Source organism: Asterias rubens, chromosome 2 (genome assembly GCF_902459465.1).
Source record: "Asterias rubens chromosome 2, eAstRub1.3, whole genome shotgun sequence".
In the NCBI taxonomy this organism is placed as follows: Eukaryota; Metazoa; Echinodermata; class Asteroidea; order Forcipulatida; family Asteriidae; genus Asterias; species Asterias rubens.
The window spans coordinates 2,086,780-2,113,952 of record NC_047063.1 but is presented as its reverse complement, the minus strand read 5'-3'; the positions used below and the strand labels follow the sequence as shown (position 1 = coordinate 2,113,952).

The 27,173-nt window shown below is 40.6% G+C and overlaps 2 protein-coding genes across 2 annotated transcripts; both read right to left on the bottom strand.

Moving 5' to 3' along the window:
- Window positions 1-1,676: 1,676 nt before the first annotated feature.
- LOC117306628 (ras-related protein Rab-7a) lies at window positions 1,677-20,100 on the bottom strand. Its single transcript, XM_033791118.1, has 5 exons — window positions 19,963-20,100; window positions 11,945-12,026; window positions 6,619-6,745; window positions 4,508-4,726; window positions 1,677-3,740 (listed from the first exon to the last, which is right to left on the bottom strand). Exons 2-5 carry the CDS (start codon window positions 11,995-11,997, stop codon window positions 3,522-3,524), a joined length of 618 nt encoding a protein of 205 aa, XP_033647009.1. The 5' UTR covers window positions 11,998-12,026; window positions 19,963-20,100; the 3' UTR covers window positions 1,677-3,521.
- A 2,064-nt stretch (window positions 20,101-22,164) lies between these two features.
- Window positions 22,165-26,440, bottom strand: LOC117307346 (alpha-N-acetylgalactosaminide alpha-2,6-sialyltransferase 2-like). Its single transcript, XM_033792068.1, has 7 exons — window positions 26,433-26,440; window positions 25,891-26,050; window positions 25,276-25,456; window positions 24,905-25,070; window positions 24,473-24,590; window positions 23,080-23,225; window positions 22,165-22,426 (listed from the first exon to the last, which is right to left on the bottom strand). The coding sequence occupies exons 1-7, from the start codon at window positions 26,438-26,440 to the stop codon at window positions 22,165-22,167; spliced, it is 1,041 nt and encodes a 346-aa protein (XP_033647959.1).
- Window positions 26,441-27,173: the final 733 nt, after the last annotated feature.

Here is a 27,173-nt window from a genome sequence, read left to right as displayed (position 1 = left end):
CTGGGTTTATTGAGATCATCCTGAAGGATATAAAACTTGACACTTTTGACGAGTCATTTCTAAAACAGCCATGGAGCCTTCTCAAAACCTAATCTTGGGCTTGAGCTTCTGCTTGGGCTCTTTCACCAATTGTGTAGAAGTTGGTATTTTCCAGTGTGCTTCAATGAAGCCAGCAGCCAACTTCATGAACCCCTGGGATTAATCCTATCTCGAGTCAGGACGAGTAGTTCGTTCTAAAGGATGGGTTCAATGCATCCTAACGTCTATGGTTACGAAATGTAACTAGCCTCACGTCCAAAGGTTAAGCCTAAGTCAGGAAGAGTTTGGTGAAACTGACAGTTGGAGCCTTTAGGTTTCACAAAGAGTTAAGAATAGTCTTTTAGTCCTAAGTTAGGACTAATCCTAACTCATTTTAAATCGACCCCAGGAGCCAAGTTTCGAAAAAGCCCAAAGTTTGGTAACAACTTTTCATTAATATGCTCGGATCTTTTTCTGTTTTTTTCTCTTTCTTTTCTTCCCTGTACACGGAAATCATCAAAACAATGGAACCATCAGACATCATAAACATCATGTTTGTTGCATTAACTAGCAAAATGGTCTTTAGACAAGTTTTGTTAGACTTTTTGTTTTTCTGTTGTTTTTTTAATCCAAAATTGATAAATGTTGAAGTCAAGTACATAGCAGGTAAGGACACTGTACTCAAAGCTCGTCCTTCTTCGTCCTTCTAAATCTGATGGGACATGAAGCTCAAGTTCCCCTGCTCGGTGTAATGCAAGTAAAAGAACCCGGTTGCACTTACCCCTGAGAGATGGGGGTTTGCCGAGGTGCTTTTGGCAATGGCTGCTGAATGATCCGCAGCACCTTGTAGACCCTTACAAGGTGCTACATAGTTATGCATGGGTCGCATAACTCATAAACTTCAAAAACCTGTCTCAAAAAGGGTGTATTTTTGCTATATATTTATGGGTGGATATGTGCGCTTTACAAGATTCCGACATATTTATTTTTAACATTTCTTGAGGTCCCATATTTAAAATTAAAAAATGTGTAATTCCCTCGCTGCCTTGTTGCCAAATAAATCAAAACTATTTAACATTAAGCAAATATATGATGAGCAATAATAGTACACAGAAAGTCAGTTACTTAATTACATTAGGATTATGGTGACTAATTGAAGACCGATACAGCATGGGACAAAATTAAACGGGAGTTTACATGCAGTTTCAAGAAATAAAACTCAAATATTTGTTTGGCCATCAGCTTGGTTTTGTTGGGTCCCAGGTAATAGTTTGCCTATTAGACCACACACATAGTTGCTGAAGCATTTCTGTTTTTAGTAGTTCACTTTTAAGTGCATTGCCTAATTATTTAAACATATCTTTTACACTAGTGGAACATAAACTGAATTATAAGTTACGAGTAGCTACACAAATAATAGAGATTTCAATACCTACCTGACATAAACATCATGAATGCATATGGCATTAGAAATTTTAAAAACTCAACCAGAGCAGTTTCACTTTTAGTTGTTGGCACGAGCAAAGTTAATATAGGGCCGTTCTTATCGTTTTACATGGATTTAGCATGTTATGTACAAATTGGTAGTTCCCATATTGTAAATCATGTCTACTTTATGTAAAAGGTAAATTACAACTTCTAATTGAATGGTTCTTATCTCTCAAATAAAAAATTTAAATGAAAAAAAAAATCATCTGCTACTGCCACAGGAACAGAGGTGTCTTTTTGATAATAAAAACACACACACACATAGCAATAATCTTTTAACAATGATTTTGATAAATGTGCAAATATTTACCTTCAGTTTTCAGTCACGACCCGGAAGTTTGATAGCAGGACCGACACTAAACTCATTCCTGAAAACCTATAACACTGATCTATGCCAACGTATGCTGTCCAGGACAAAACTAAACAGTCAATGGGGGAGGGAATAAACACAAATCAAATACGACGTTCAAAATGCTACATTGTCTTTTTAGCCGTCAATATTTGTACACTGCTGTGACTGATTTACAATTGATGAACACAAACCATAGTCAGCGTGGTTTTACAATGGAAAAACATTCATTTGAAGATTGAGGCGATATGTTTGTTGCACCAATGACCGATACCTTGGATTGTAAAACCTTGAGCCTCTTCCAATCGCCCGTTCTGGGCTCTTTTTTTGTGGGCAGACTACATGACTGATATGCAGTTGTTGTAAAGGGCTCGGCAGTCCTTGGTACATTTCGAAGGGCACCAAGGTAATGACCAGGGGGCATGCTGAAGGCACCTTGCAAGGGCATAGAGGCACCTTGCAGGGCAATGGAAGCAACTTGCAGAGCAAAGAGGCACCTTGCAGGGGCATAGAGGCACCTAGCAGGGGCACGGAGGCCCCCTCAAAATGGCCTAAAGCTGTGAGCTTAGTCAACATTTCCTGAGAATTCGCTTATAAGCAAAGAGAATTTCCTTCAGTCACAAATGGGAAATCTCCAGGGAGAGATTGTGTGAGCCAGAACCAGATTGGAGTCCACATTTGAAAAAGTCACCCTCTGATAAATTTGTGGCCATGCACTGAGCTATCGCATGTAATTAATTGTACAAGATATGCGATAGCTGTTGAGTTGGGTTCTATCTTGTGTAATCCTGGAGTTTTCCAGGGTAGAATGCGGTTATCCCATTTACCCCTAGTAACAGGTTGCTTGATGTTGCACTACCTCGTTACCTTACTCCACAGGTGTGATGGCTCCTTGCATTGATAACTGCTAGTTGGGGTAAGATTGTTTCGTTTGGGGTTGGTTTGGAGTCCTAGGTCTCGCTCAATGGTGCAGCAAGTGCAAAGAATTTAAAATCATTCACCATTTTAAGGGTTAAAATTTACAGATTTTGAGTCTGGTTCAATGCAGAGTACAAAAAAGAAAAATCACCGAGTCACAAACAGGGAAAGTCAAAGGCTTTGCAATTTAGTCCTGTCCCTCTTTCATTTTTTTAATTTTTTTTTTTTGACAGAAGAATGTCATCCAGGCAAAAGTTTATATCATGGCAAGAGCTTTATCACAACAATTCAAATGGCACATGCATTCTTATTGTCTCGTTTTTTGTTTTGTTTTTCATTTAACCCAAACAACCGAAAAACCCTTCATTTGATGGATTGAGAGGTTCTTAACACCCCCCCCCCCCCATCTAAGCATGAGGCCAGGCACCAATACCATCCAAGTACAGACATTTTGGTGGCAAGTCACTTTTGAGGGGAGCATTTTGTATATTTGGGAAAACTGATTACGGAGTTAGGGTTAAAGATTCTCAAATCATGATATCAACTTGAAGTACCTGGACCAATGTGGCAGATTTCGAAAGTCGGAATTCCACACCAGATGTTAGATCTTTCCATTAAAAAAAAAGCCAAAGCCTCTCCAAGTCCCCGGATGAGTCAATTATACACCACCCTAACACCTGTGCAAGAGCCTAGGTGCAAAGAGTGCTCTTCGGAATCTAGAAAGGGGGGGGGGTACTTTCTAAGAGCCTCAACACGAGCAGCCCGACTTATCCTGTTTGTTGTCGTCGGTGAGTTTTATCTGACTGGGGAAATCATTGTACATGTCTGTCTCGGGTTCTTGTGCGAGGGCGTTCTTGGCTATTGTCTGGAAGGCCTGCTCGACGTTAATGGATTCCTTGGCGCTCGTCTCGAAGTAAGGGATGCTGTTCTTGCTGCTGCACCAGTTCTGTGCCCGTTTGGTTGAAACCTGAGAGGAAAGAAGTGACGATTTAATTATAACCCTTTGGGGCCCAGCTACCTCCCCAGGTATTTAGGAAGCAATTATGGTCAAGTGCATTGCTCAAGGGCACAAGTGTCATGACCGGGATTCAAACCCACAATCTGCTGCTGACAACACCAGAGCTTTGGTCTGGTGAACTAGACCTCTTGGCCACAACACACCACAAAGATAGAGTTTGTCAAATGAACCTTTGAATGCAAGCTTTTCTGTAGTGTGAGAATGTGTGCTTCACACATGAGTGGTCAAACGACCTGGGCACCAGCTGTTGTTCATGTCAACAGAATTTAATATCGAGAGAGTTAACCCTTTGGTGTACAGATTTATTATTTAGAAATCAACAAAAGAACACGTCCAACCATGTTTTTTTCATCACACCAATCGAAAGCTCAACACTCTCTCTAAACAATCGAATGAGGGCAGTATATTTGGGGGTTGTAGTTTTAAGTTATGACAGCTTATATAAGTCAAATTTGACATGTTTTTGGTGGTCGCTAGCTACCGCTTTTGCACCAAGTGGTTAACCCTCCTACTGCCTGACCATTATATTATAAGTATCATCCACTGTGGTTTTGGAATGATAGATCAACTATGCCAGCCTGCAAAATAATACCATATGGTATGCATCTGCGTGGTGCACATATGTACACAGTCCTGTTCACAGTTGTGCCCCCAGAAATGCACCACTCGTGCACCGAGTGTTACTATCATTTTAATATTCTTATAATAACACTTACTTGTCTACTCTCCATGTCAATCTTGTTGCCTAGTACAACGAAAGGGAAATTCTCCGGATCCCTTGGACTGGCCTGGATCAAGAACTCGTCACGCCAGCTGTCCAGCGACTTGAAGGAATTCTGATTGGTTACATCAAAGACCAGTACGCAGCAGTCAGCGCCACGGTAAAACGCGACACCAAGGCTCTGGAATCTTTCCTGGCCGGCTGTGTCCCATATCTGGAAGGGGCACCAAAAAAATAAGAGTGCAAGATTTGAGTAAAGATGTGCGGAGATCCATCTAAATAAATGTCTTCCAGGCCTCGACCTCTACAGCGGCCACCAGCGGCCATTGCCGCGATGCCCCAGCCAATTGCTGTGAAGCCCTTTTAAAAATCACGTACCTTACGGCCACTTGGCCGTCATGCCCATTTCCATTGATTCCATAACATTATTTATTCGAAAAAGTTATTTAATGTTAACATTGTGACCCATTTAATTTATATGGAGGTAAAATTCGGAACGTACGATCCCGCACACTAGTTTTTCACAATGCTGCTTCTGTGCAATAAAAAATGTGTCGAGAATGTGGCATGGTAACCATATCAAACGTAGTTGAGCTGTTTACTACTAAAAACGCAGCACCAGACTACTCCAATGTATAAACTCGCTACAAGTCCCTACATTAAATTACGCATTTTCGCACTGATTTTGTCCATTGAGATCTGTATTTGTAGCGGATGGGGCGGGGGAGGCGCGCGGCCGGGGGCTGGATACAGTCTATGTTTTTCCCCTGGCTATTTCGCTGGTGTCCAAAGCTTGTACTGGATTAATGTTTGTGACCCACCACTACCAGTGATCTGCCTGCCTTGCGACTTTGTTTTTCATTGCCAAACACATGTTTGTGTACACACAAAAAGCGTGGAATTGTAAAACGCCAACCGGCAGAGCCCTAATTTGGCAATCATCATACTCCATCAAGTTCATTATTGATTAATCAGCATGCCATCCCCACAAAAGATGCAAAAATAAGCAGGAAGGCGAAAGGGCTAGAGTGGTAGCAAAGTGCCAACTTTAGAAGCATTTTTCAATTAGGTGCGTTTGTCTACTTTTTTTATAGTAATTATTTAGCGCAGTCTAGCATGGCATAAACGCCGGCATGCAAAATACAACTTACAAGTTTAGCTAAATGCTAGGCCAATTATTTTGTGCTAAGGGGTTGAGGGTTCGTTTTTAATTTTCTTACTCATATTTATATAAAAAAAGAAGGGAAAAAAAGAAATAAATAGTTTTCCAAATCATCGGATTTAGCTGAGCCTCCGGGTTGTTGGTGTATGATGGGGGTTGTTGGCGTGGGGTGGGTTGGGCTCGTTTGTCTCGCAGAGTTGGGGTAGTGGTGAGCCAGAGACTAATTGATCTTTTTTCTTCAGATTAACACGCAGGGAATTATTTTTCTTAATATTTTTTCTGTATGATTTTTTCAACAATTCTTTGTTCTGGAGCAACGATTTGTTTTCAGATGACCAGAAGGGAGTTTAATTAAGTCGATGAATAAGGGTTGGGGGTAAGTTAATTACTGGGGTAATCGTTTGCAATTCGAGCGCTGCAAAAAAACTAAATAATTCAGAAACAAATATTTTTAAACTTTTATTCAATTTCAGCGACAATGAAATAAATATGGGTTGGAAAGTTGACCACCATCTTGAAATCAGTGGAAAGTATTTTAACATAATCATCAACAAATAAAGGTTTGAAAATGGCCTTGGTGCCCTTTCAGTTGGCCTTGGTGCCCCTTTCTTTTTGAGAGCTTTTGAGGCCAAGTGGCCTTGCCCCTCTGAAGCTAAAGGTTGATGCCTGGTCTTCAATTTCTCATTCCTTGCATATCCTACAGCCACACTATTTTCTTGAATAGGATTTTGATGGATTGGGGAGCGTTAAGGCCAGTTTATGGTCGGTCCCACGATGGTCGCACATGGAAATCTTGACGTGCGACTCAGTTTACCTCGCTGAGGCCCAAAAACTGTGTCTTCTTTGATCGCGCGTCAAGATTTCCATCGCCCGACCATCGCGCGACCGACTATAAACCGGCCTTTAGGATTAGCATATATGACCTTTGACCCGACTCAACTTACCTGCATTGTGACAAGTCTATCCTCTACCATGACTTCTTTTGTGAGGAAGTCTGCACCGATAGTGGCCTTGTACTGGTTGCTAAACTTCTTGTTGACATACTGGTTCATAAGCGAAGTTTTGCCAACACTAAAAACAATCACAGCATTCAGTTGTTATTGTAAATAATATAATGTCTTTCTATTAATAAAACTAAGGAATCCTCAAAAGTACATTGGAATGTTCTGGAGGACTGAAGATACTTTTAAAGAGAACTTCTTGAAAGTCAAACAAAAACAGTGAGATGAAAATTATTTATATAATTAAATATCATATACCACGTATTACAAGCTAAAACTAAGACGCAAATTATTTTTGTGACATTGTTTTAAATAATAATAATAATTGTTGTTTTTCTCATTTCTCAAAAACTACAGTCCCTCAGCGGGTAATATTTTAAGGTGAGCATTTTTAAATTATTATCTTCAAACGGTGTAAGTTTCATGCAAATCCGGGGACATTGTGTTTTGTAATACAAAAAGTACATAAATCCTTGGAAAAAAACCCATGAGAAACCAGTCAAAATTCAATCAAAGTGATCCGGCTGACTAAAAATCACTGGATTTCATTTTAAGTAGTTACAAATGAAAGCTATAACTGGTCCTGGCTGGCTTGTTACTAAAAAAGTTACGGGCAAACCCTGTATTCACCATGCAGTTCTGTCACTGTGCGTTAAAGACAGTGGACACTATTGGTAATTGTCAAAGACTAGTCTTCACAGTCGGTGTATCTCAACGTACACATGTATGCATAAAATAACAAACCTGTGAAAATTTCAGCTCAATCGGTCGTCAAAGTTGCGAGATAATAATAAAAGAAAAACCCTTGTCACACGAAGTTGTGTGCTTTCTGATGCTTGATTTCGAGACCTCAAATTCTAAACTTGAGGTCTCGAAATCAAATTCGTGGAAAATTATTTCTTTCTCGAAAACTACGTCACTTCAGAGGGAGCTGTTTCTCACAATGTTTGATACTATCAACCTCTCCCCATTACTCGTAATCAAGAAAGGTTTAATGATGATAATTATTTTGAGTAATTACCAATAGTGTCCACTGCTGCCTTTAAACAAAGCAGTACAAAGCACCCTCATGAGTGCCAGGGGTACATGATGTGCAATCTTGTATTGTGTGCTTATAACAACATAGTTCTTAAACCATACAATTTTAAGTTGGTTGAAAGATGAAATGTTCAATTCACACGGTTTTGCCTTGTTTGAACATTTTTAATTGTTCCGCTCGTGAAAAAAAAATCACCATTGCACTAATACATAGTACGTATGTACTTTCATGCTTACTGTTACTGACATATATGTTTTGCTTTACTCCGTAATACATGTAAGTGTCGTTATTCTTTTATGAGAGTATGAAAATAAATGTATTCTTGAATTGAAAAAATTGATACTATTGCCGCAGAATTGTGTATTACATGACCACAATCACAAAAAGTCAAGATTATGTGTCAACACTGCTTTTAATAGAAACAATTCTTATCTTCAGCTGAATGCCTTCCTTTTAAACAGTTGCTGGTGGTTCAAACTGAGTACCTTACTTCAAATGATTTCTTTGCTGATATTGCCTACAGCCGCCCTCAGAACGACCCGAGTTTTGTTTGCGCTGCGACAGAACCATCGCAATCAAGCAGAAATTTAATGCTCAGATCACTATAAATGTGAATGTCGTGGAACAAGCATCACTTCATCAGCGACAGGAGACCAAATATTTAAATCAGTTTAAATTTTCATAATCAGCTTCAAGCAAAAATCACAAACGCCATACATTCATTCCATCATTGTATCAATTGATGCGTTTTCCCCCTACATTAGGGAAATCTGATACTGAACAAATGTTAGTCCAATAAAAGAATCAACACCAGGCTTGATACACTCAGATTCAGTTTCTTAATGCGCATAAAGCAATATTTTCAGACAGAACGACGTATGTGTCGTTTCAGGTGTTGGTTTTCACACTGCCTTCTGATCAACTGATACTATCTTTACAAAAAAAAACATGCTGCTTTACACATCATACTACATGTTTGTGCAACTGAGTGAAAATCCAAAAAGTTATCCAAAACATAGAGACAGAGACCAAACTAATAATAATAATAAAGAACACTTAATAGAGCGCCGGTATCCGCCTCAGGAAGGCGCTCATGGCGCTTGAGGAGAGAAAGACAAATTAGGACTGTGGATTGTGTGAGTACCGTAATTTTCGGATTATAAACCGCGGTTTATATGTTGATTTTGACATTTTTTTGAACTCCTGCGGTTTATTCTCCGGGCGGCTTGTAAGCCGACGTATAAATATTTAAGAGAAAAACAGCATTTTTAAAAAGAAAGATCGTTTGTAAAATATTCTAAATAATGTTTTGTGTTTTCTTACACGAAAACAAAAACCTGCCTGTGTGATGACAAAAACCTGTTGAAAATCCCACCACAATTGTATTCCATGTTTCCTTTGTAAAACGTTTAACAGCCGCCCTGAGCTAGCTAGCTCCCCCCCCCCCCCCGCTCAGCGCAACTCGGGTTAGACTAGACTGGTGCCCGTCTATTTATCCTAGCGGTCTCTACATGCTGGCGTCAGACATTCAAGCTATAGACCTTTCTTTTGCAACGTCACAGCCAGATTGGAAAACTATGGAAAGCTATGTGCAAATTAAGAAAAGATCGGTATTTTTTGTAACAATGTAACCAATTTTTGTCGATTTTGTTAAAAACAAAACAAATAATTATGAGAGGTATTTTATTTAATTGAAAGTTTGCAGAAAATGCTGAATTTGGTTAAAACATCTGTTTTTAAGATTTAGTGTTTTACTAACATTCGGCCGACCATGCCAACCAAGGCGGTTTGTTTATCAACAAAAGAAAGGTCTATACTCGTGTCTCAGCGAAATAGACTCTGATTGTTGAGTCCAGTAACATTGGGAATTTTATTTCCAGGCGGCGCAAATGCGAGGGCGTAGCACAACCCGTCAGCGAACATCGCTCAGTACGGTGCCGCCAACATCTGTTGTGCAATCTCGAGATTGAGCAGCGCAATTAACAGATTGCTAGCTTTACGAACTCGCATATGTGTACATGTGCTTAATGTGCACGCTGCATGATACATTACTACATACACACACGCTACGTCCGTCCGCCCGTCCGTCGTTGCAATAATCTGTTGTGTGGATCCTCGTTGTGGGACTACAATAAAAGGGAGAGAGAAACACCGGCCAACCAAAAAAAAAAAAAAAAAAAAAGAATGCTATCCTATAATAGATCATTTCAATTACGATCAATAGTGTAAACTTTAATACATTTCCACTTTAATTACGACGCAACTCCACATTGCGGCAACTATACAAGACTGACTGATGTGCCGCCCGCCTGTCACTGCACATCGCCACAAGGGTACCGCAAACAAGCACAGCCCCTAAGTGTTCACGCACCGGTTCGTGGGTAATAGCGGTTGGTGGAGTGATAGCGCCCTCTATGGGCGGCGGAAATTTGTGGAAATACAAAACAGGGACGTCTTGCACCAAGACTATGATTGGCCGTTTGATGATTGGCCGTTGTTGATTGGCCGGTGATAGTTCCATTCATAAAATCTTGGCTAGACTTCGGACGGATCGAGTAGAGCGGCTGCCCATTGTACAACGGGGAGCTTGAACGTCTGACCCACGCTTTGAGGCTCGGGGCCCAGTCTAATCAAACGTGAACAACTTTTGTCAACAGAGGGCGATGCGATGCAGGGCAAAGTTCAACTATTTCTCGGTGTGCGTTGTCGACCGATCTTTGATTCACGGAGATTGTTGCCAAAGAAGTTCACAAAACATATGGTCAACACAACCGATCATCAAATCGCAAATTCTTGAAAAGGGTTGTTGACGGAAACAAAATATAACTCAGGACTGATAGTGTGAGATAAAAAATCACCCGTAACGCGGCAGGTTTGCGTACTTCACTTCCGTGTTTTGAGGTTAGTTTATCATGTCTTTTTTGCATTTTGATCGCGGTTTATACGCCGCGCAGCATATACGCCGACATCTAATATTTTTTTGTATATTTTGAGGAAGTGCGGTTTATACGCCGCGCGGTTTATAATCCGAAAATTACGGTATGCTTGTTTGAACAGGTGAGATTTTAAGTTTGTCTTGAATGTTGTGATGGATGGAGATGATTTGACAGTCAGTGGGAGTTGGTTCCACACCCGGGCTTATACCTTTGAATACTGATATGTACTTGCAATACATGGAGAAACAATATTTTTACACTTGAAACTCAGAATACGGTGTATGATTTGATACTGTAGAGACACGAGAAGGAGGCCGGTCCTCTATGGGAACATGTATGTTCAGACAGCATACTATGTTAGACCATGGAGGTAGACCTAAACTGATTTTACGAGGTGGTGGGAAAAATTTGTTCCCCTTGCGTTCAGACAGCTACGAGTTAAAGCCATTGGACCCTTTCGGTACAGACAAAAAAATAAAAGTTCACAGATTTACAAATAACTTACAGGGTTTACAGAAGGTAGTGGTGAAAGACTTCTCTTGAAATATTATTCCATGAAATGCTTTACTTTTTGAGAAAACAGTAAAACAATATCAACTCTCGATAGCGAGAATTACGGATTTATTTAAAACACATGCCATGACACGGCGAAACGCGTGGATACAAGGGTGGGTTTTCTTGTTATTTTCTCCCGACTCCGATGACCGATTGAGCCTAAATTTTCACAGGTTTGTTATTTTAAATAGAAGTTGTGATACACGGAGTGTGAGCCTTGAACAATACTGTTTACCAAAAGGGTCCAATGGCTTTAAACCAGATACAGTTATCTTGTTTTAAGAGGTCAAATCAGACGCGACCCTCTAACTCTAACATTCGGTTAATTCAGAGATACTTGTCCTATGTATTGGTCACCATGTGTTTTCGTAAGGGTGACAGAGGTCAATGGGTCATGAGGAATTCAAATGTAAGTGGTACATTGTGACTTAGAAGCAAGTAATTGTACATTATTCAAATCTAACTTGCAAATGGCTTATTGTCACAGTGTGGGGTGGAAAAGTGTACGTGTCCAACTTGTTTTAGGAAAAATTTAAAATGGCAAAAACATTATGTGAGTCATATAAAACAAACATTGAATGAACAAATGCTCACGCATTGCCGCAAAATATTATATGAATTACTCTGAACTCCACTTCACTGCCAGTCCAGATTAATACCTTGTAATTATATTCTGCAACAATGCACTTATAGATCCAACCGATATTAGTATAATAAATTGATCGTGTCATCTTCTTACCCGCTGTCTCCTAGGATAATGACCTTCAATAGAACCTTCTTCCTTGAAGTCATTTTGTTCTTTTTAGAAGAATTCCTTCAACCTGAACGGACAAAAAAGAAGAGGGTACAGTTAAAATATGTGAGTGTCTGAATGCTTAGTTGTTGAACAAAAGACCTTTGCACACTGCACTGCTGCAGATTCGCCATACAAAACCATTTTTCTCCATAAGCGCATGTTCTCAAAACTATAATCAATGGAAACTAGGTTTTCAGATACAGCTTTCTCAAATGTTAAATCAGACCTAAAATAAAAACATCCGGTTTTAACTCAAAACAGACAACCCATTGACCCCCGTATCATTACGTAAACACACAGTGACCAATGAACAGGACAATAAACGGGATGTTAAAGTAACGGGGTCGTGTTGCTTTAACCTCTTAAAACCAAAGATGAACCGCATCGGGTTTAACTAGTGCTGTCTGAGCGCACGGGGAACAACTTTCTACAACCACCTCGAAAGTTAAACCGGTTCGAGTCTAACTTAGTACGCTGTCTGAACACACCCAGAGTCAACAGGGTGCATGTGTCGACATGTTTGATGAAGCGTTTCCCTAAACCTTGACATCAGATACACAATGACTTCTGAATGCATTCAACATGAAGTACCTCCACATGACAATACATACAAGCCACACAGTCACATGTTAACCTTGATGCTTTAGAAAGCCTATTGTTAAAAGATTCTTTCGTTGAACAAGGTGACAGATTTAAACAAAAATAGCCAGGGCTCTTCCAGAATAAAACAAACAACAATTTTAAGACAAACATATATTGGTTAAAAATGAGGACATGTAAAATGTAAGAGATCAGCGTTCTCCCATAACTGTGGTCTGCTTGTCTAATGCCAGATAAAACACCTGATGACCAGTCAAGATTCACTCTGAGAGATCGAACTTGCTAAATCAGTTTGAAAGGGTTGCCCTATTGAAATATGGAACATTGAAGAATGTGATGCACTAGTAAAATGCCAAGCTAACCTGGTCTTGCTAGCCAGTCACTCAACAAAGTTCAGGACAAACCCTGTATAATGCAGGCCTGATACTTCATTTTTGTAACGGCAAGGCCCTTTGGGAAAAGGTTAAGGAAACCACGGCTAAGATGGAATTTTACATTTTCACTAGACTATCTCAAAGGACACCACGTGAATGAACCAGGGGCATCAGGGCAAGTGCCTTCATTGCCTCTGTGAAGTATCAGGCATGTAAATGTACATAATACATGTATCATAGTCGCCCTGTGATTATACACTTCAATATCAATCAATTTTTTACTGTGAATAAATATCGAAATTTCTTAAACATTTTAAACCAGTCAAAATAGACAAAAAGTTGTGTTCAACATGTAAGGCCAAAGTTAAAAAAATACCAGTTGATCGTCCAGATTTTTCTAAATGGCCCCTTAGTATTTCAAATCAAACAGGCCACCTATTCTTCAGTTTGAACCCATCGCAAACTTATTTTATAATTTGTTGCATGAGGACCTGTGTTAACACATTAACAGGGTCGGATTACACTAAAAAGGTTTGCTGGTTGCCTACCACTAATATTGTTTTATGAAACAGACTGTTACACGTGTTCGAAAGCATCACGTTAGATTCGGGAAAAGCACCTGGGCCAGTTCTTTTGAAGAGATGGATTTTTTTTATTTTTGTTTTACAAAAATAAAAAAATACAAATTAGTAAAAAAAGATGCGGCCCCCAAACAGGATGCGGGCGGAGACGATCAACTGTTTTTTAAAATTTTATTTACAGTTTTACTGTAAATAAAACGTGAATTTCATCACTTTGATAAATAGCAATAGCAACTGCAAAGGGTACTGTCCTCATAACTGCTTCCTGCCATACATATTGGTAAGAATTAAATTGAGTACTTTGAACTGCAGTAATGTACGGTTACACAAAAAACCAAGTGAGAAAAAGATAACGACTATTAATTACTGTTGTTGCAGTGTTTGGAGTCGGATCAATGGTAAAGGCATCATAATCTGCTCATCAGTGTACATGTGTGTACATGAACGTAAATGTACAACGTAACATTGATATACAGTTGATGTACAATCATGTAAGGTCCCCACAATCATGACAATGGGATGATTTGACCTTGGCATCACTTATGGTACAGTACACTACAGTATACTGTACATGCGTGTTTTTGTGTATCACTATGCATCACTGGTTTTGGGGTTCTATTTTTTCCCATCCTGTAGAGTTCAATGTGTATAATAATAATAATTTCTTATTTGATGTCCTTTTCTTTGTTAACTTCTACTTGATGTAATTTTTTAACCTTCCTCTATGTTTAAACATATTATGATATTGACATGTGCAATTCAGTTTTTAACTGCGAGACATGTTTTAATAAACCATTTTTGAATTGAATTGAATTGAACAAACAAACTTTAGTCTGTTTGTTTGTTTGTATGTGTGTTCAGTGAGGGTTTTTTTGTGGTAGGGAAGGGGGTAGTAGGTTGTTTGTGTCCTCATTTACATATATCTGGACAAAGCTTGATCTAAAAGTAGCTATGAAAAAAAAAACAAGTTCAATGTATGACAATGGGGACAATTTTCATGCACACATTTCTGACAACTTTTGTTATGGACATTTAGTATTAGGAAAGTTTCAGACTTTAACTGCTCCAGTCACCACGTGCCTCCTTTACATGCTTTAAGCACTAGCTGTGTCAACAAAATGGTGCATGTACTGTGTTTGCTAATGTACTCAAATCTACACCAATGTACTGGAATGGTGACAATCAATGTGTTGCAATTCTTGGTGCAGTAGCAAACTCAAAATGCCACTTACAAACATACATGTATGTTGTATGTATACATGTGATGAGGCAAGTTGAGTTATAAAAATCAAACATGTCTGCTACAACAATGTACACATTAGGCCTACTGTGGAAAGTTTCAGTTTTGAAGTGTACATGAATGCTAATTTCATGTACATTCTGCTGATCAGAAACACCAACACTAAGAATTGATTTATTTCAAATTGATTTACTTGACAAGTTTACATATTTTAAAAGGATAGCCCCATAAATTCTTCCAATCCACTCCATATCCTTGGCCTCAGTACATTTGATATAAAATTCTTTTGCCTTTTAAAAAAAAAGATTGATCTGCAACGATCTGCATCATGAAACTACCGATCAAATGCTTCTGCAGTTGTAGATAGCCCTACGCCTGGATTTGTTCAAAAAAACATCACGCGTTATTAAGCCTGGACGATTAGGATGTTGAAAACAATAATGTCGATATGGATGTTGGTTTTGAAATCATCAAAATATTCTTTTTTTCAAAGACTATATAATATTCCAGGATATGTTATTTTAAAACCACCTTTGCGTCTTTTCCAAAGGATTTCTAACAATCTGACAGGTAATTCAAGATTTGTTTTGGCGCAACCCACTTAGGCCTTAACCCTTACACTTTGTATCTACGTCTTCACATCTAGACATGATGGTCTCTCTTTAGGCAGTGCTGTTCTTGAAATGTTTATGTGCTGTGTGAATATATGACGTCAGCCTAATGTTTCTTAAAGCGCTGCCATTAGAAAGATGTTAAGAAATCCATCACCTCGATCCCATGGTTATTATGCTAACTTTAGTATTGACGAACTGAGTGTTGCTGTGGCCACTCATGATTGCGAAGCTTTAGGGGACAATCCCTTGGCCAGAAATCACCACTTTGTCAGGAAATGTCGGATTATAGTCGGACACACAGAAAATACAGGTCAAACTACTCGCCCTCATCTGGCTTTCAACTCACTTGGGTTGGTACTAGTGCTGGGCGAATAGTGAAATTTTGTTATTCGGATACCGCTGGCCAACTATCCGAAATTAACCGGATATTCGAATATTTTTTTCGCCGCTAGACAGTGTCACTCGGTTCATTCATAAAAATGACCGGATCTAATTTAAAGATGGCGATTTGCTTTTTTTTTTTATCATGATTGACTCTACGTGAAGGAAAACTTTTGTAATCTTTGAACAAAACACGTCGGAAATGTCATTGTTTTAACTCTTCACGGAGGTGAGCATAGTTAAATACTTAATTTATGCTGTTTTATGCTGTTTTAATAGAAGTTTCATAAGGATTCAGACAAAACATTCATATCAGTTGTCGCCCGACGTCCGCGGATATTCGGATATTAAAGAATATCCGGTTACTTGGTTGTAATTACAGAACTATCCGGTTTATAAATAGCTATTCGCGCCCTATGCGGATATCCGGTTAAGAAAAAAAAGGCATTCGCGGTTACGGATAGGAAAACCTATTCGCCATTAACCGGATATTTGAATAATTCGCCCAGGCCTAGTTGGTACCACCACTTACAATCATCACCTCCATTAATACATTTAAAATCCACAAAAGAGGCCATACAAAAATTTTAAAACCTGTTTCATAATCTTTTTGTTGTTTTAGCTATTGGTAAACTTGGTTTTACATATCAAACATTTTTACTGGCGATATATTGTCCGATATGACGATATATCGTGAATTTTTTTTTAAACTGAAAACGCCAGGCACGGGCCCCAACTTCTCATGATCAACAGGCAAAGAATCATGGATGTCAGACACTTCGTACCTTAGCCACTTCGTACCCTGGACACTCCGTAACTTCGGGACACTTCGTACCGTAACCAAATTGGTCACTTCGTACTCTTGGTTGGGTATGAAGTGACCATCAGCTGAGTCACCTTGTACCCTCAGCCGAGTCACTTTGTACCTTTATAAAAATGTGGGCTCCTCAATAAGGTAATGTTCGTTGAGATACAAATTAATAATATTATTGTATAAGAATGGAGGTCAATTACCGCCACAGACAACATCTTCCACCCATATCTTTTACAGATATTTTAAATGCAAACAATCATGCAATCGTCAAAATGGCTCCTTGGTCCCAACAAAATAGTAACAATTGGTTTGATTTGCTTTTACTTCATAATCATCCTGTCACAAAGCACAAAATAGTCATAAGCGATGCAGAAATCCAAATGAAGTACGAAGGTAGGAAGTGTCTCGTGAGAAGGTAGGAAGTGTCTTGTAAAGAAGGTATGAGTGTCCAAGGTACGAAGTGTCCAAAGTCACTTCGTCACTTCGTACCTTGAAAAAGTATGAAGAGTCCAGGGTACAAAGTGGCAAAGGTATGAAATGTCCTGACTCCAGCCACGTTAATGTAATTTTTGTACACGCCTTTTTTGGACAGGCAATTCTGCACAAAAGTCATCCATCATCATTTGGTAAGCCCTGTCATGTTTCAAATTCCATAAATGTAAGGAATAAAATGAAGTATGTTGGAGTAGTATAGGACTTTTGCTAATTGTAAGAAATTTGCAATCAAACTTGTACCACGCATAGGCCCCCGTATTGCGACCTTTGAAAACTTGGCGTTTTTACTTTTATTATGCACGTATTGAAGGTGGGCTGTAATTTAATGTATGCAGATTGCAACTGTGATGAGACCGATGCGATGTTAATTTTTTTAAAGATGTTAAAAAAAAGAGCCATTGATGATTTACACTTAGGCCTACTTAGTAAATTACAGCTCAACAAGGACAAGGTGGGCTACTCACTGTACTCTGGTCTGTAGGACCGACAGAAAGGAGACAGGACAACTCGTCCGTCGGACAACTCGTCCGTGCGAACAACTCAACGGTTCAGACAACTCGACGGTTCAGACAACTCCACGGATGATTTATTCAACCATCAGACAACTCGACTTGGGACCAAGACAAGTCGACGGATGACCTAGTCGGGAGGAGGGTTGGCCGCGACTGTCGGTGGCTCAGCACGGGGCAGGAGGGGGAGTCATTTTTAGTCATTATTATACACAAAGTGTCCTGGGGACATAGTTGAACAGATGTTTCTTCAACGTATGGCTTCACTGGGACACCACCACATTTTCTTGTGATTAATAATAGATAAATTTTACTTATATAGTGATAAACTATACAATCGCAGGATTAATAATACAGGAACATTTGTGTAAACATGACACAGTTACGGAGGTCAACCGCTCAACTGTCGACTTGTCTTGGCCAACCTTAAGCTGTCTCAAAAAGTTGAGTTATCTGAACCGCTCGAGTTGTCCGAACCGTTGAGTTGTCTGAACCGTCGAGTTGTCCGAAGGGACGAGTTGTCCGACGGACGAGTTGTCTGACATTCGATATTCGACAGAAACAGTGTTTAGTCAGTTAGAATAGATAGATGAAGTGGGCGAATGCTGGTCATCTCGCCACCTGGCAAGCTCGCCACCAACAAAGTCGCCCCCTACCCGGCTCGCCCTGGGTTGAAACAAAGTCGCCCCCGGGCAATGTCGCCCCCCTAGCAAAGTCGCCCCTGACAATGTCGCCCCCAGCCAATGTCGCCCCCTAGCAAATTTGCCCCCAGATGTTGTTCGGAAAATAATTAAGGCTACAATAATTATGGTAAAAAAATATAGTTAAAACATTTTCAGAAAAATTTTTGTATGAAGTAATGTGCTTGTGGAAGGTCTTACCCTAACCCTAACACTAACCCCACCCTCCTAACCCTAACCTAAACCCTTATAACTATTTTCTGGGGGCGACTTTGCTAGGGGGCGCAGTGGCTGGGGGCGACATTGTCAGGGGGTGACTTTGCTAGGGGGCGACATTGTTTGGGGGCGACATTGTCAGGGGGCGACTTTGTAACAACTCGGGTAGTTGCGATAATCGTAACCCTCCATCCTCCCGACGGTCGGAGACCGGAGGGTTACGACACAAGACTGATATTATCGGTGTAACTAGCAGTTTTGACCAGTTTTTGCCAGACTCATGATCAGATTCGTCCTTTTTTTCCACTTTCCAAAATCATGACAGACATTCTAAACACATGGAGTTGATCTTTATTGTATGACAACGTCATCTGGAACCCTTAAAACAACATCATGAAAATATTTGGCAGAAAAAACGACAAAAACTTACCAAAAGACTGACCGAATATATCCATAATCCATAGCGGAGCCAACTAGTGATTTTGAACGTCGCACTTGCTTGGCAACAACCAATCAGCGTGACCCAACCAAACACGCATCTGTACGAGCCATGGCTGTCGTATGCTGTCACCGCCTGTGTGTGTAAGCACCGATCCCCCGCACCGAGTGCGCAGCATGCAGGCATGTACATGTACATGTACATGTACATGTACATGTACTGTATGAACATCGTGTTTGGTTGGGTCACGCTGATTGGTTGTTGCCAAGCAAGTGCGAGGTTCAACATCACTAGAGTTGGCTCCGCTATGGATTATGGATATATTCGGTCAGTCTTTTGGCAAGTTTTTGTCGTTTTTTCTGCCAAATATTTTCATGGTGTTGTTTTAAGGGTTCCAGATGACGTTGTCATACAATAAAGATCAACTCCATGTGTTTAGAATGTCTGTCATGATTTTGGAAAGTGGAAAAAAAGGACGAATCTGATCACGAGTCTGGCAAAAACTGGTCAAAACTGCTAGTTACACCGATAATATCAGTCTTGTGTCGTAACCCTCCGGTCTCCGACCGTCGGGAGGATGGAGGGTTACGATTATCGCAACTACAACTCGGGGTGAGCCGGTTAGGGGGCGACTTTGCAAGGGGCGACTTTGTTGGTGGCGAGCTTGCTAGGTGCTGAGATGACCAGCCCCAAGCAAGTGGGCATGTGACTCACGTGAGGGAAGAGTTTGTACCCCGCACCAATTCTACCTCCATGCCAGCACCAAGCCCATTCTCCCCCTCGGACCAGACGGCACCGTGACACTGCATGTCCGTCACACTTTGTCTGTGCGTAATTCTACCTCCATGGTCTGTGTGAGTGTGACACCGAATGCCCGTGACACCACCTACAACACAACACTGAATGATCCATACGTAACATACCCACTTCCGACTACGCTAAAATGACTTACAAACAATCTAAATAAGCTTGTCTGATTGTCACAGTCATGAATAAAGCCAATGAAAACCATGCCTACCTTATAATTACCAAGAATTGTTTAATATCAATCACTTTTCTTTGATAATTTCACACTTTTCTCTTCTTTCCACGCCTCCTCTGCTGATGTTTAGTCGGAATAAATACTGCATACGTTAAAAAAGACATACAGGTCACGGGACCATTTCATTCAGCTGGTACTACACTAGTGCGCTGTTAAACATCGACGGGGCTAGCGCGCACCAGCGAGCGAACCCGACGTCATCGTAAGCTACTTTCACGTGAGATTTTGCGTGATTACGTTATTGACAAACTTTTCTCTGACGACGCCACTACAAAAGTAGTGTCGCAATAGAAAATGACTGCCCCATTCCATTTGCAATCATTACACATTTTCTGAAAATCTGTTGTTGTTGTTATCGTAATTTAGAGCTGATCTATTTGTCTTTCTAGTTTTAGTAGGAAGAAGTAAATCTTGATTCAATTGATGACACAAAAAGTTTACACGGTGATGATCGAGTGAAAAGCGTAAAATTTACTTATTGCGCACACTTTATGCTCGGCGCATTATGGCTACACTGAATTATTTTGACACTTTATAATATTAATATTATAATAATACCCCCGTTGACCAATTGTATTGGCTTGCAAGCCACTAGGCATACAGGGCCCTTTGAAATGGTTTTGTTGAATATCAACATCAGGGGCGGATCGATCCAGGATTTCCCAAACGGAACGTGATTTTTTATTTTTTTTTTTTTTAGAATGAAAGAGAGCACGCATAGTAGCCTGAACATCTGACTTCACACTTCGAGGTTTGCGGATAAAGACAGGGGCACAGTCTAGAGCACGCCAGGCAGCATTTTATTTGTCTGCACTATGAAATTGCCACTGCCGTCAATGGGAAAGTTTTTTTTAGTTGAACATTTTGTAACAGTTAGTCTTTAGTGCAGTGATCAATACAACAGACCGCCGGTGTCGCATGCAATATCCGGGGGACATTATTGCATATGCAATAATGTTCGCCGGACGGTTTTGCATATGCAATTATGTCCGCCCGGACGCTGTTGCACAATGCAATTGTGTCCGCCCGGACACATTTGCATATGCAGTTGTTTCCGCCCGTGCAAAACCGTCCTTGCATCATGGAGGAATAAATGTATTCCTCCATGCTTGCATGCAGTACATACATTAAACGCCCTTGGTTGACGAAACACGTTCGCCATTTTGTTTACAAGCTAAGTGCATGTTGTGAGCGGCCGTTGGGTATTCGCTGCAATACATGAATATTCATGCTGCATATACATTGATTCAGTGCATGCACGCTTGCGCACAAACATGTGCAGTCATCCATGTACATGTCCGCCGGATGATTTTTGCATAGCCCCGGACACGATTGCATATGCAAAAGTGTCCGGAGCGGACAGTGTTGCATGGCGGACACAATTGCATCTGACACCGGCCATTTTTATTTCGCTTTGGTGACAAAAAAAAAAGTTTACAATCGAATAAGCCTGAATGAGTGATCATTCTTGTGTGTATTTGAATAAAGCAGAGTTACGCTGTCTTGATTATGGATGAATGCCGAGTCAGGAGGGAAAACACTAATTTTATTGGAGATACCTGCCGTGAATGTCATGTTTTTCCCTAGCCCCCTAAATTGGTCATTTGGCCCCAGCACCTTTGATATAGCATTCTTCCGCTTTTGAGAAAGTTCCCACTCAAAAATCATTTGATTTTTACCCAAAACGTGTGATTTTTTCCCCTTTTCTAAATCCAGGCGTAGGGCTATCTATAACTTCAGAAGCATTAGATCAGTAAGTTTCATGATGCAGATCGTTGCAGATCGTTTTTTTTACGAAATAATTTTGTATCAAAGGTGCGAGGGCCAAGGATGGGTGGATTGGACCAATATTATGAGGCTAGTGTCCCCCTGTCTGCTGACCCTGCAGGTCGGTGGTGATCAATGTTTTGCACAATATTGTGGTATCAAAATACTTGCATTTTCAGGCCTACGACGGGTTATTTTAGCTTTTTTTGACCAAAAAATTCCCAGGCATGTAATATACTTTGTGGGGCACCCTTTCTTCCTCCATGCAAACACCAACGATGTGTGGGGTTTTCTTTTGTTTGTTTTTCAGTTTTGTGTGGGGGCCGTGGGGTGGAGAAGTGTCGCAGATAATTATTTACTTGTATTATTATTTGATTTACTTAAAAGTCTGGACATCAATGATGTTTTGCCTCATGTACGTCTCTGATACCAGTCGATAATCCCAGCATCATTAAAGGAGTCCATCAACTCGGTCTCCTTCGCTAGATCGTGCACAGACGTAGCTACGTGAGGCCGTTGGTAGTCCGCATCGTAGTAGTAAACCGAGTACATCAGCTGATAACCCATACCGAAGACTTGTACTCTGTCACAGCCTGCGTGCAACGCAGTGAACAGCATCAGGGCGCCGGTGCTCGGGCGGTAAAAGCTCGATAACTCAGAATTCCCCATCCAACTAATATAATGTAAAAAGCAGAGTAAAGTGTTGTTTCACCGACACGAGTCAAACTTAGAGAGTGTGACCGTAAGCGGCTTGTATATAAGTGTAACTTCCAAAGTTTTGGGAATTGGGCATGTCTTCAAACGGGAATTTAATGCTCATCGAGTCTCTGATAAGTTGCATCGGGGATAGAATATTCATTTGGGTTTTATACCTCTAAACTAAGATGTATGTTAGCACTGTATACTCGGTACTTTCATGGTAATTTCCCGATCGATCTGCACAGTCAAATCTTGTTTTCCAAAGTCACTATAAAACCCAAGATGGCCGCTTTCCCCATGCCCTGACTAACAGTACCAATGGCGAGCGTTCCCACACCCAGGTCAAAGTAAAGATCGACATCTTCTGAGTTTTATACTTTCAAAAGTTCCCACACTGTTAATGATTTTAAAAAGAAGAACAACATTTAATTCCGTATTATTTTTTGCAGACACATTCTTCTAAGAGTTACTGGAATTCATGCACACAATGAACGTAATTTAGAGGCGATCCTCCAACTATTGTGTTAATAACGCATTGTGTCCGACGTGGACTACACGCTATTTTTTCAACCATTGTATCCATCCGCATTGTGTCCAGAGTCCTAGAGCAAAGAGCATGGTTCTTACATTCTTTGGACGTATCTGATGAAATCTGGATGTAAGATCCGCACGTCTGTTGCACTGGCATGTATCTTGGGTTCCCAGCCATTCACAACTCTTTTGATGTACACGTAGTCGTTATGACGACACGGTATGAATACGTACTTAATCCCCTTTGTATCAAAATAAGAAAAGGGGAAAAGTCATGGATAGTGAAGGGGCTTCTTACTATAAAAAACAATCCGTCACTCATTGACGCTCACAAGGTGCTTTAACTACTATTTTCTTGCAAGATATGTGGAACTACGTTTGAACTATGAGGCCTATTCATGTATTTTCTTTTACAAAGCACAATTTAAATGGTTTATAGTGTGTGCTGTGGCGCAATATGCCGCCAATCAAACCAGGGGCACCGGTGTCGCCGGCAATTATGTCCTCTATATGCAGTACATACCATGCGGAGGACATTATTGCATATGCAATAATGTCCGCCGGAACGTTTTGCATATGCAATCGTGTCCGCCCGGACGCTGCTGCATAATGCAATTGTGTCCGCCAAGACACATTTGCATATGCAATTGTGTCCGCCCCCGTGCAAAACCGTCCTTGCAGTAAATTAAACGTTCGCAATTTTTTTACAAGCTAAAGTACAAGTCATTAATGACATGGGAAATGTTCGGCCGTTGGGTATTAGCTGCAATCATAATATACGTGAATATTCATGCTGCATATTATATTTATACGTCGTCACTTCAGTGCATGCACGCTCGCGCCTGGAGGTAGCCAGTCGCGCGCACATGCATGTACATGTCCGCCGGACGCCTTTTTGCATAGCCCCGGAAATGATTGCATATGCAAAAGTGTCCGGAGCGGACAGTATTGCATGGCGGACACAATTGCATCTGACACTGGGCAAACACTTTCCTTTGCCAGTGCACTGGTTATTACACGTGCGTTATACACAACACACGGGACCAACAGCTTTACGTCCCATCCATCCAAGGACGAATCATCCTTAAAGTGTATTGCTTAATTAAGGACACGGGTGTCAAGACTCTCGAACCCACACTCATTACAAAAACAAACCCAAACACCCGCACAACAACAACAGCACAAGCAGCTTAGCAGTAGAAGCAGCACGATAACGAGAATACACAGCAATACAGCAGCAGCAGCAGCAGCAGCAGTAATTAGTACAGCAACAGCGAGGGCGAGAACGAACAACAACTATACAACATCAACAATACATTGTTTTTAATAATCGTGCTTAAAATGACCTTAATTTTGAAACTACTCTTTTGACGTTTTTGAAGGATTACGGCTGCCACCTCCCGCGACCATTTTGTGAAGAATCCGTAAATTTACTAGATATTTTCACTCATTTTGTAGAAAATTAAAAAGTCTTTCCTACAAAACCTACTTTATCTGTTGGAACATCTCTTTTGTCCATGTTTTGTAAAGACCTGTCGTAGAAAAAGTAGTGGGTGGTTCGATTCCCAACATCAACTTCGTGACCTCTACGAATGGCATTGTTCAACCTATCAAAATAATGTGCACTCATTATTATAATCATTCAATCAACGTGAACAATTTGTATTGATATTCAACATAAAAAAGCCAGCTAAATGCTGTTCGGCAGTTTGTCAAAATTTCTGTCCATCAGAGAGGCATTATACAACATCAAAATAATTTGCTCATGGATACGAGCAGAGTATACGCTTCCAAACGTCGAGATCAAACCGGCTCTTTTGAGAGCAAACACTCCCGCAAAAGAGATGATTTACACACCCGCAAGTTTACTATATTTCTGTATAGTTTCTTCATACAGAGAGGATTTGATGTCTCTGTTTACCTGAAAACCATATGATGGTCATCGATTTCCCTGCCTCTTGCCGAGCCGTTTAGGATCCCTCCATTTCCGACTACCGCGCAGCGAATGCACGACGGGCGGAACTCACCGTCCGGAAACTCAAAAATGGATTCGGAGGCGGGAAACAAACTTAAGATTCGAGCCAAATCTGCAACACCCACGCGGAAAAAGGAAAGGGATTAAAATGGTATTTCATTATAAATATTTGTGTTCACTATAATAGTTGTTGGTACAGTGAATATTGGGCCAACGCCCTTTATGATGGACCCCCACAGTTAACAGTCTCCAATTGAACTGCCACAGTCCCCATTTGAGCGGCCTTATAGAAACAACAAACGTGAAGCACCCTTTACCGTCATAGGAAAGGGATGGTCTCATCTTTAGGCCATACGGGATCGAAAACGTTTGGAGTCTTCTGTACTCTGACTGGTCCACAAGTTCTTCACTCATTAGCATCTGAATCTCCGGGTGATATTTTCCCGCTAATGTCCAATCGGCATCTTTCATCTTCAGCTGAAGGGATAACGGGCATGTCTGAAAAGGGGTAATAACTGCACTTATTTCTTTGTCAAAGTATTAGACTAATGATACTTGAAGCCAATATTCATTTGAATGTGTAAACACTTGACACGTTTCGTAATAGTTACTCAATAGCATAAAAACTTACATGGTAAACGAGCAACGGAAAGCTGTTGGTAATACAGAACATCATGAGAAACGTGCGTGTGTAGTTTCTGAAAATGAGGTGTTTTCTCACTAAAATATGTTAATCTAAAAAGGGCTTTAGGCCTGAAGCCTTTCTTAAGCATCTGAAAGCACACCAATTTGTGCATCGGGTATTTTTCCTTTGAGCATATTTTTTCACAGAGTTGTTATTGTCGTATATAATCCATATTGGGATACAAAACTGATCTTGGAGTCATCGTGTCCAGTGCCTAACAACAGAACAACGCGAGTTAACTACAAACCGATGTTCTGAAAGCTGGATTTGTTCTAAAGGTGTGGTCACGAAGTAGCTTGAGATTTCCCGGGTCTTCATTCGGTATAAGTATAGTTAAATAGTCCCCCCTTGTCGTTCCAGTGACTCCACTGGATTTGGAGAACAACTGAGGTGGTGTGGAAGGTGTGCTGAAATAAACAGTAGAAACAAAGGTTATTGAACTTTCGCAGTGTACTACGGATTCCTATATAGAGACCACAGCCTTATTTTCGAGGACCAGATACAGCAAATCGGACTAGACCCTGTATGTGGTGGATTGAGAATCATGAACGGCGGGGGGTTGGTTCACTTTAAGCTTCCGTATACAGGACCATGGAGGAATAAATTCTAATTTATTCCGTATGTGGTGGATTGAGAATCATGAACGGCGGGGGGGGGGGGGGGGTTGGTTCACTTTAAGCTTCCGTATACAGGACCATGGAGGAATAAATTCTAATTTATTCCGTATGTGGTGGATTGAGAATCATGAACGGCGGGGGGGGGGGGGGTTCACTTTAAGCTTCCGTATACAGGACCATGGAGGAATAAATTCTAATTTATTCCTCCATGACTGGACTATAATTCAAGGAGTCGTGCTTTAACCGAAACTATTTTAGTTTACCTTTCTAACAGCTGGATATTGTGGTCATTCAATCTCCTCAAACTCCTGCGTAAAAACAAAAATGTTTTGGAGAATGTTCTAAATGATCACTGTTGTACCTCAAGTGACAGAGAGTATCGATCCCTAATGTTACCAGCAGTACTTCATCATGTAGGCCTACAGAAGTAATCCTCTAAAGAATTCACGCAATAAAGAAACAGTGGGTTGGCGGGGGGGGGGGGGGGGGGGCGAGGGACGGTGACGCACGGGACTTACCGAGCAGAACAATCCCAGGAAAGAAATATATATATTTTCAGTTTGTAGGATTCAATCATTCGGGTATATTGGTACATACAAGTCTAGAAGGTAAAAGTTTTTGTAGTTGTATCCGCGCAAGACTCCCCCAATTTGAAACATTGAAGTACTCATTCGCCCGAAGATGGGATACAACTCTAAAATGCTCGAGTTTTCCCGGCCAATTTTAAGCAAAATATGACTGACGACCAACAATGCCATTTTCGAACAGGGGATGCTCAACATAGGCCTATACTATGATTGAACTTACCATGCATTCAACCGTGGGCCATAATAAACAACTGCAAGTATAACGCACAATCCAATGACGAAGACCCCTTCAACACACTTTGAAGTCGCCATGGGGAACTTGTCAA

Coding starts and splice junctions, on each gene's coding strand:
- LOC117307346 (XM_033792068.1), bottom strand. Junction 25,457..25,890: donor ATCCAGCTTTCAGAACATCG/GTTTGTAGTTAA, acceptor ACCCCTTTTCAG/ACATGCCCGTTATCCCTTCA. Junction 22,427..23,079: donor ATCAGATACGTCCAAAGAAT/GTAAGAACCATG, acceptor ACATTATATTAG/TTGGATGGGGAATTCTGAGT.
- LOC117306628 (XM_033791118.1), bottom strand. CDS start 11,997: ATGACTTCAAGGAAGAAGGTTCTATTGAAGGTCATTATCCTAGGAGAC. Junction 6,746..11,944: donor ATTATCCTAGGAGACAGCGG/GTAAGAAGATGA, acceptor GATTGTTTTTAG/TGTTGGCAAAACTTCGCTTA. Junction 3,741..4,507: donor TTGACATGGAGAGTAGACAA/GTAAGTGTTATT, acceptor CTTTCCTCTCAG/GTTTCAACCAAACGGGCACA.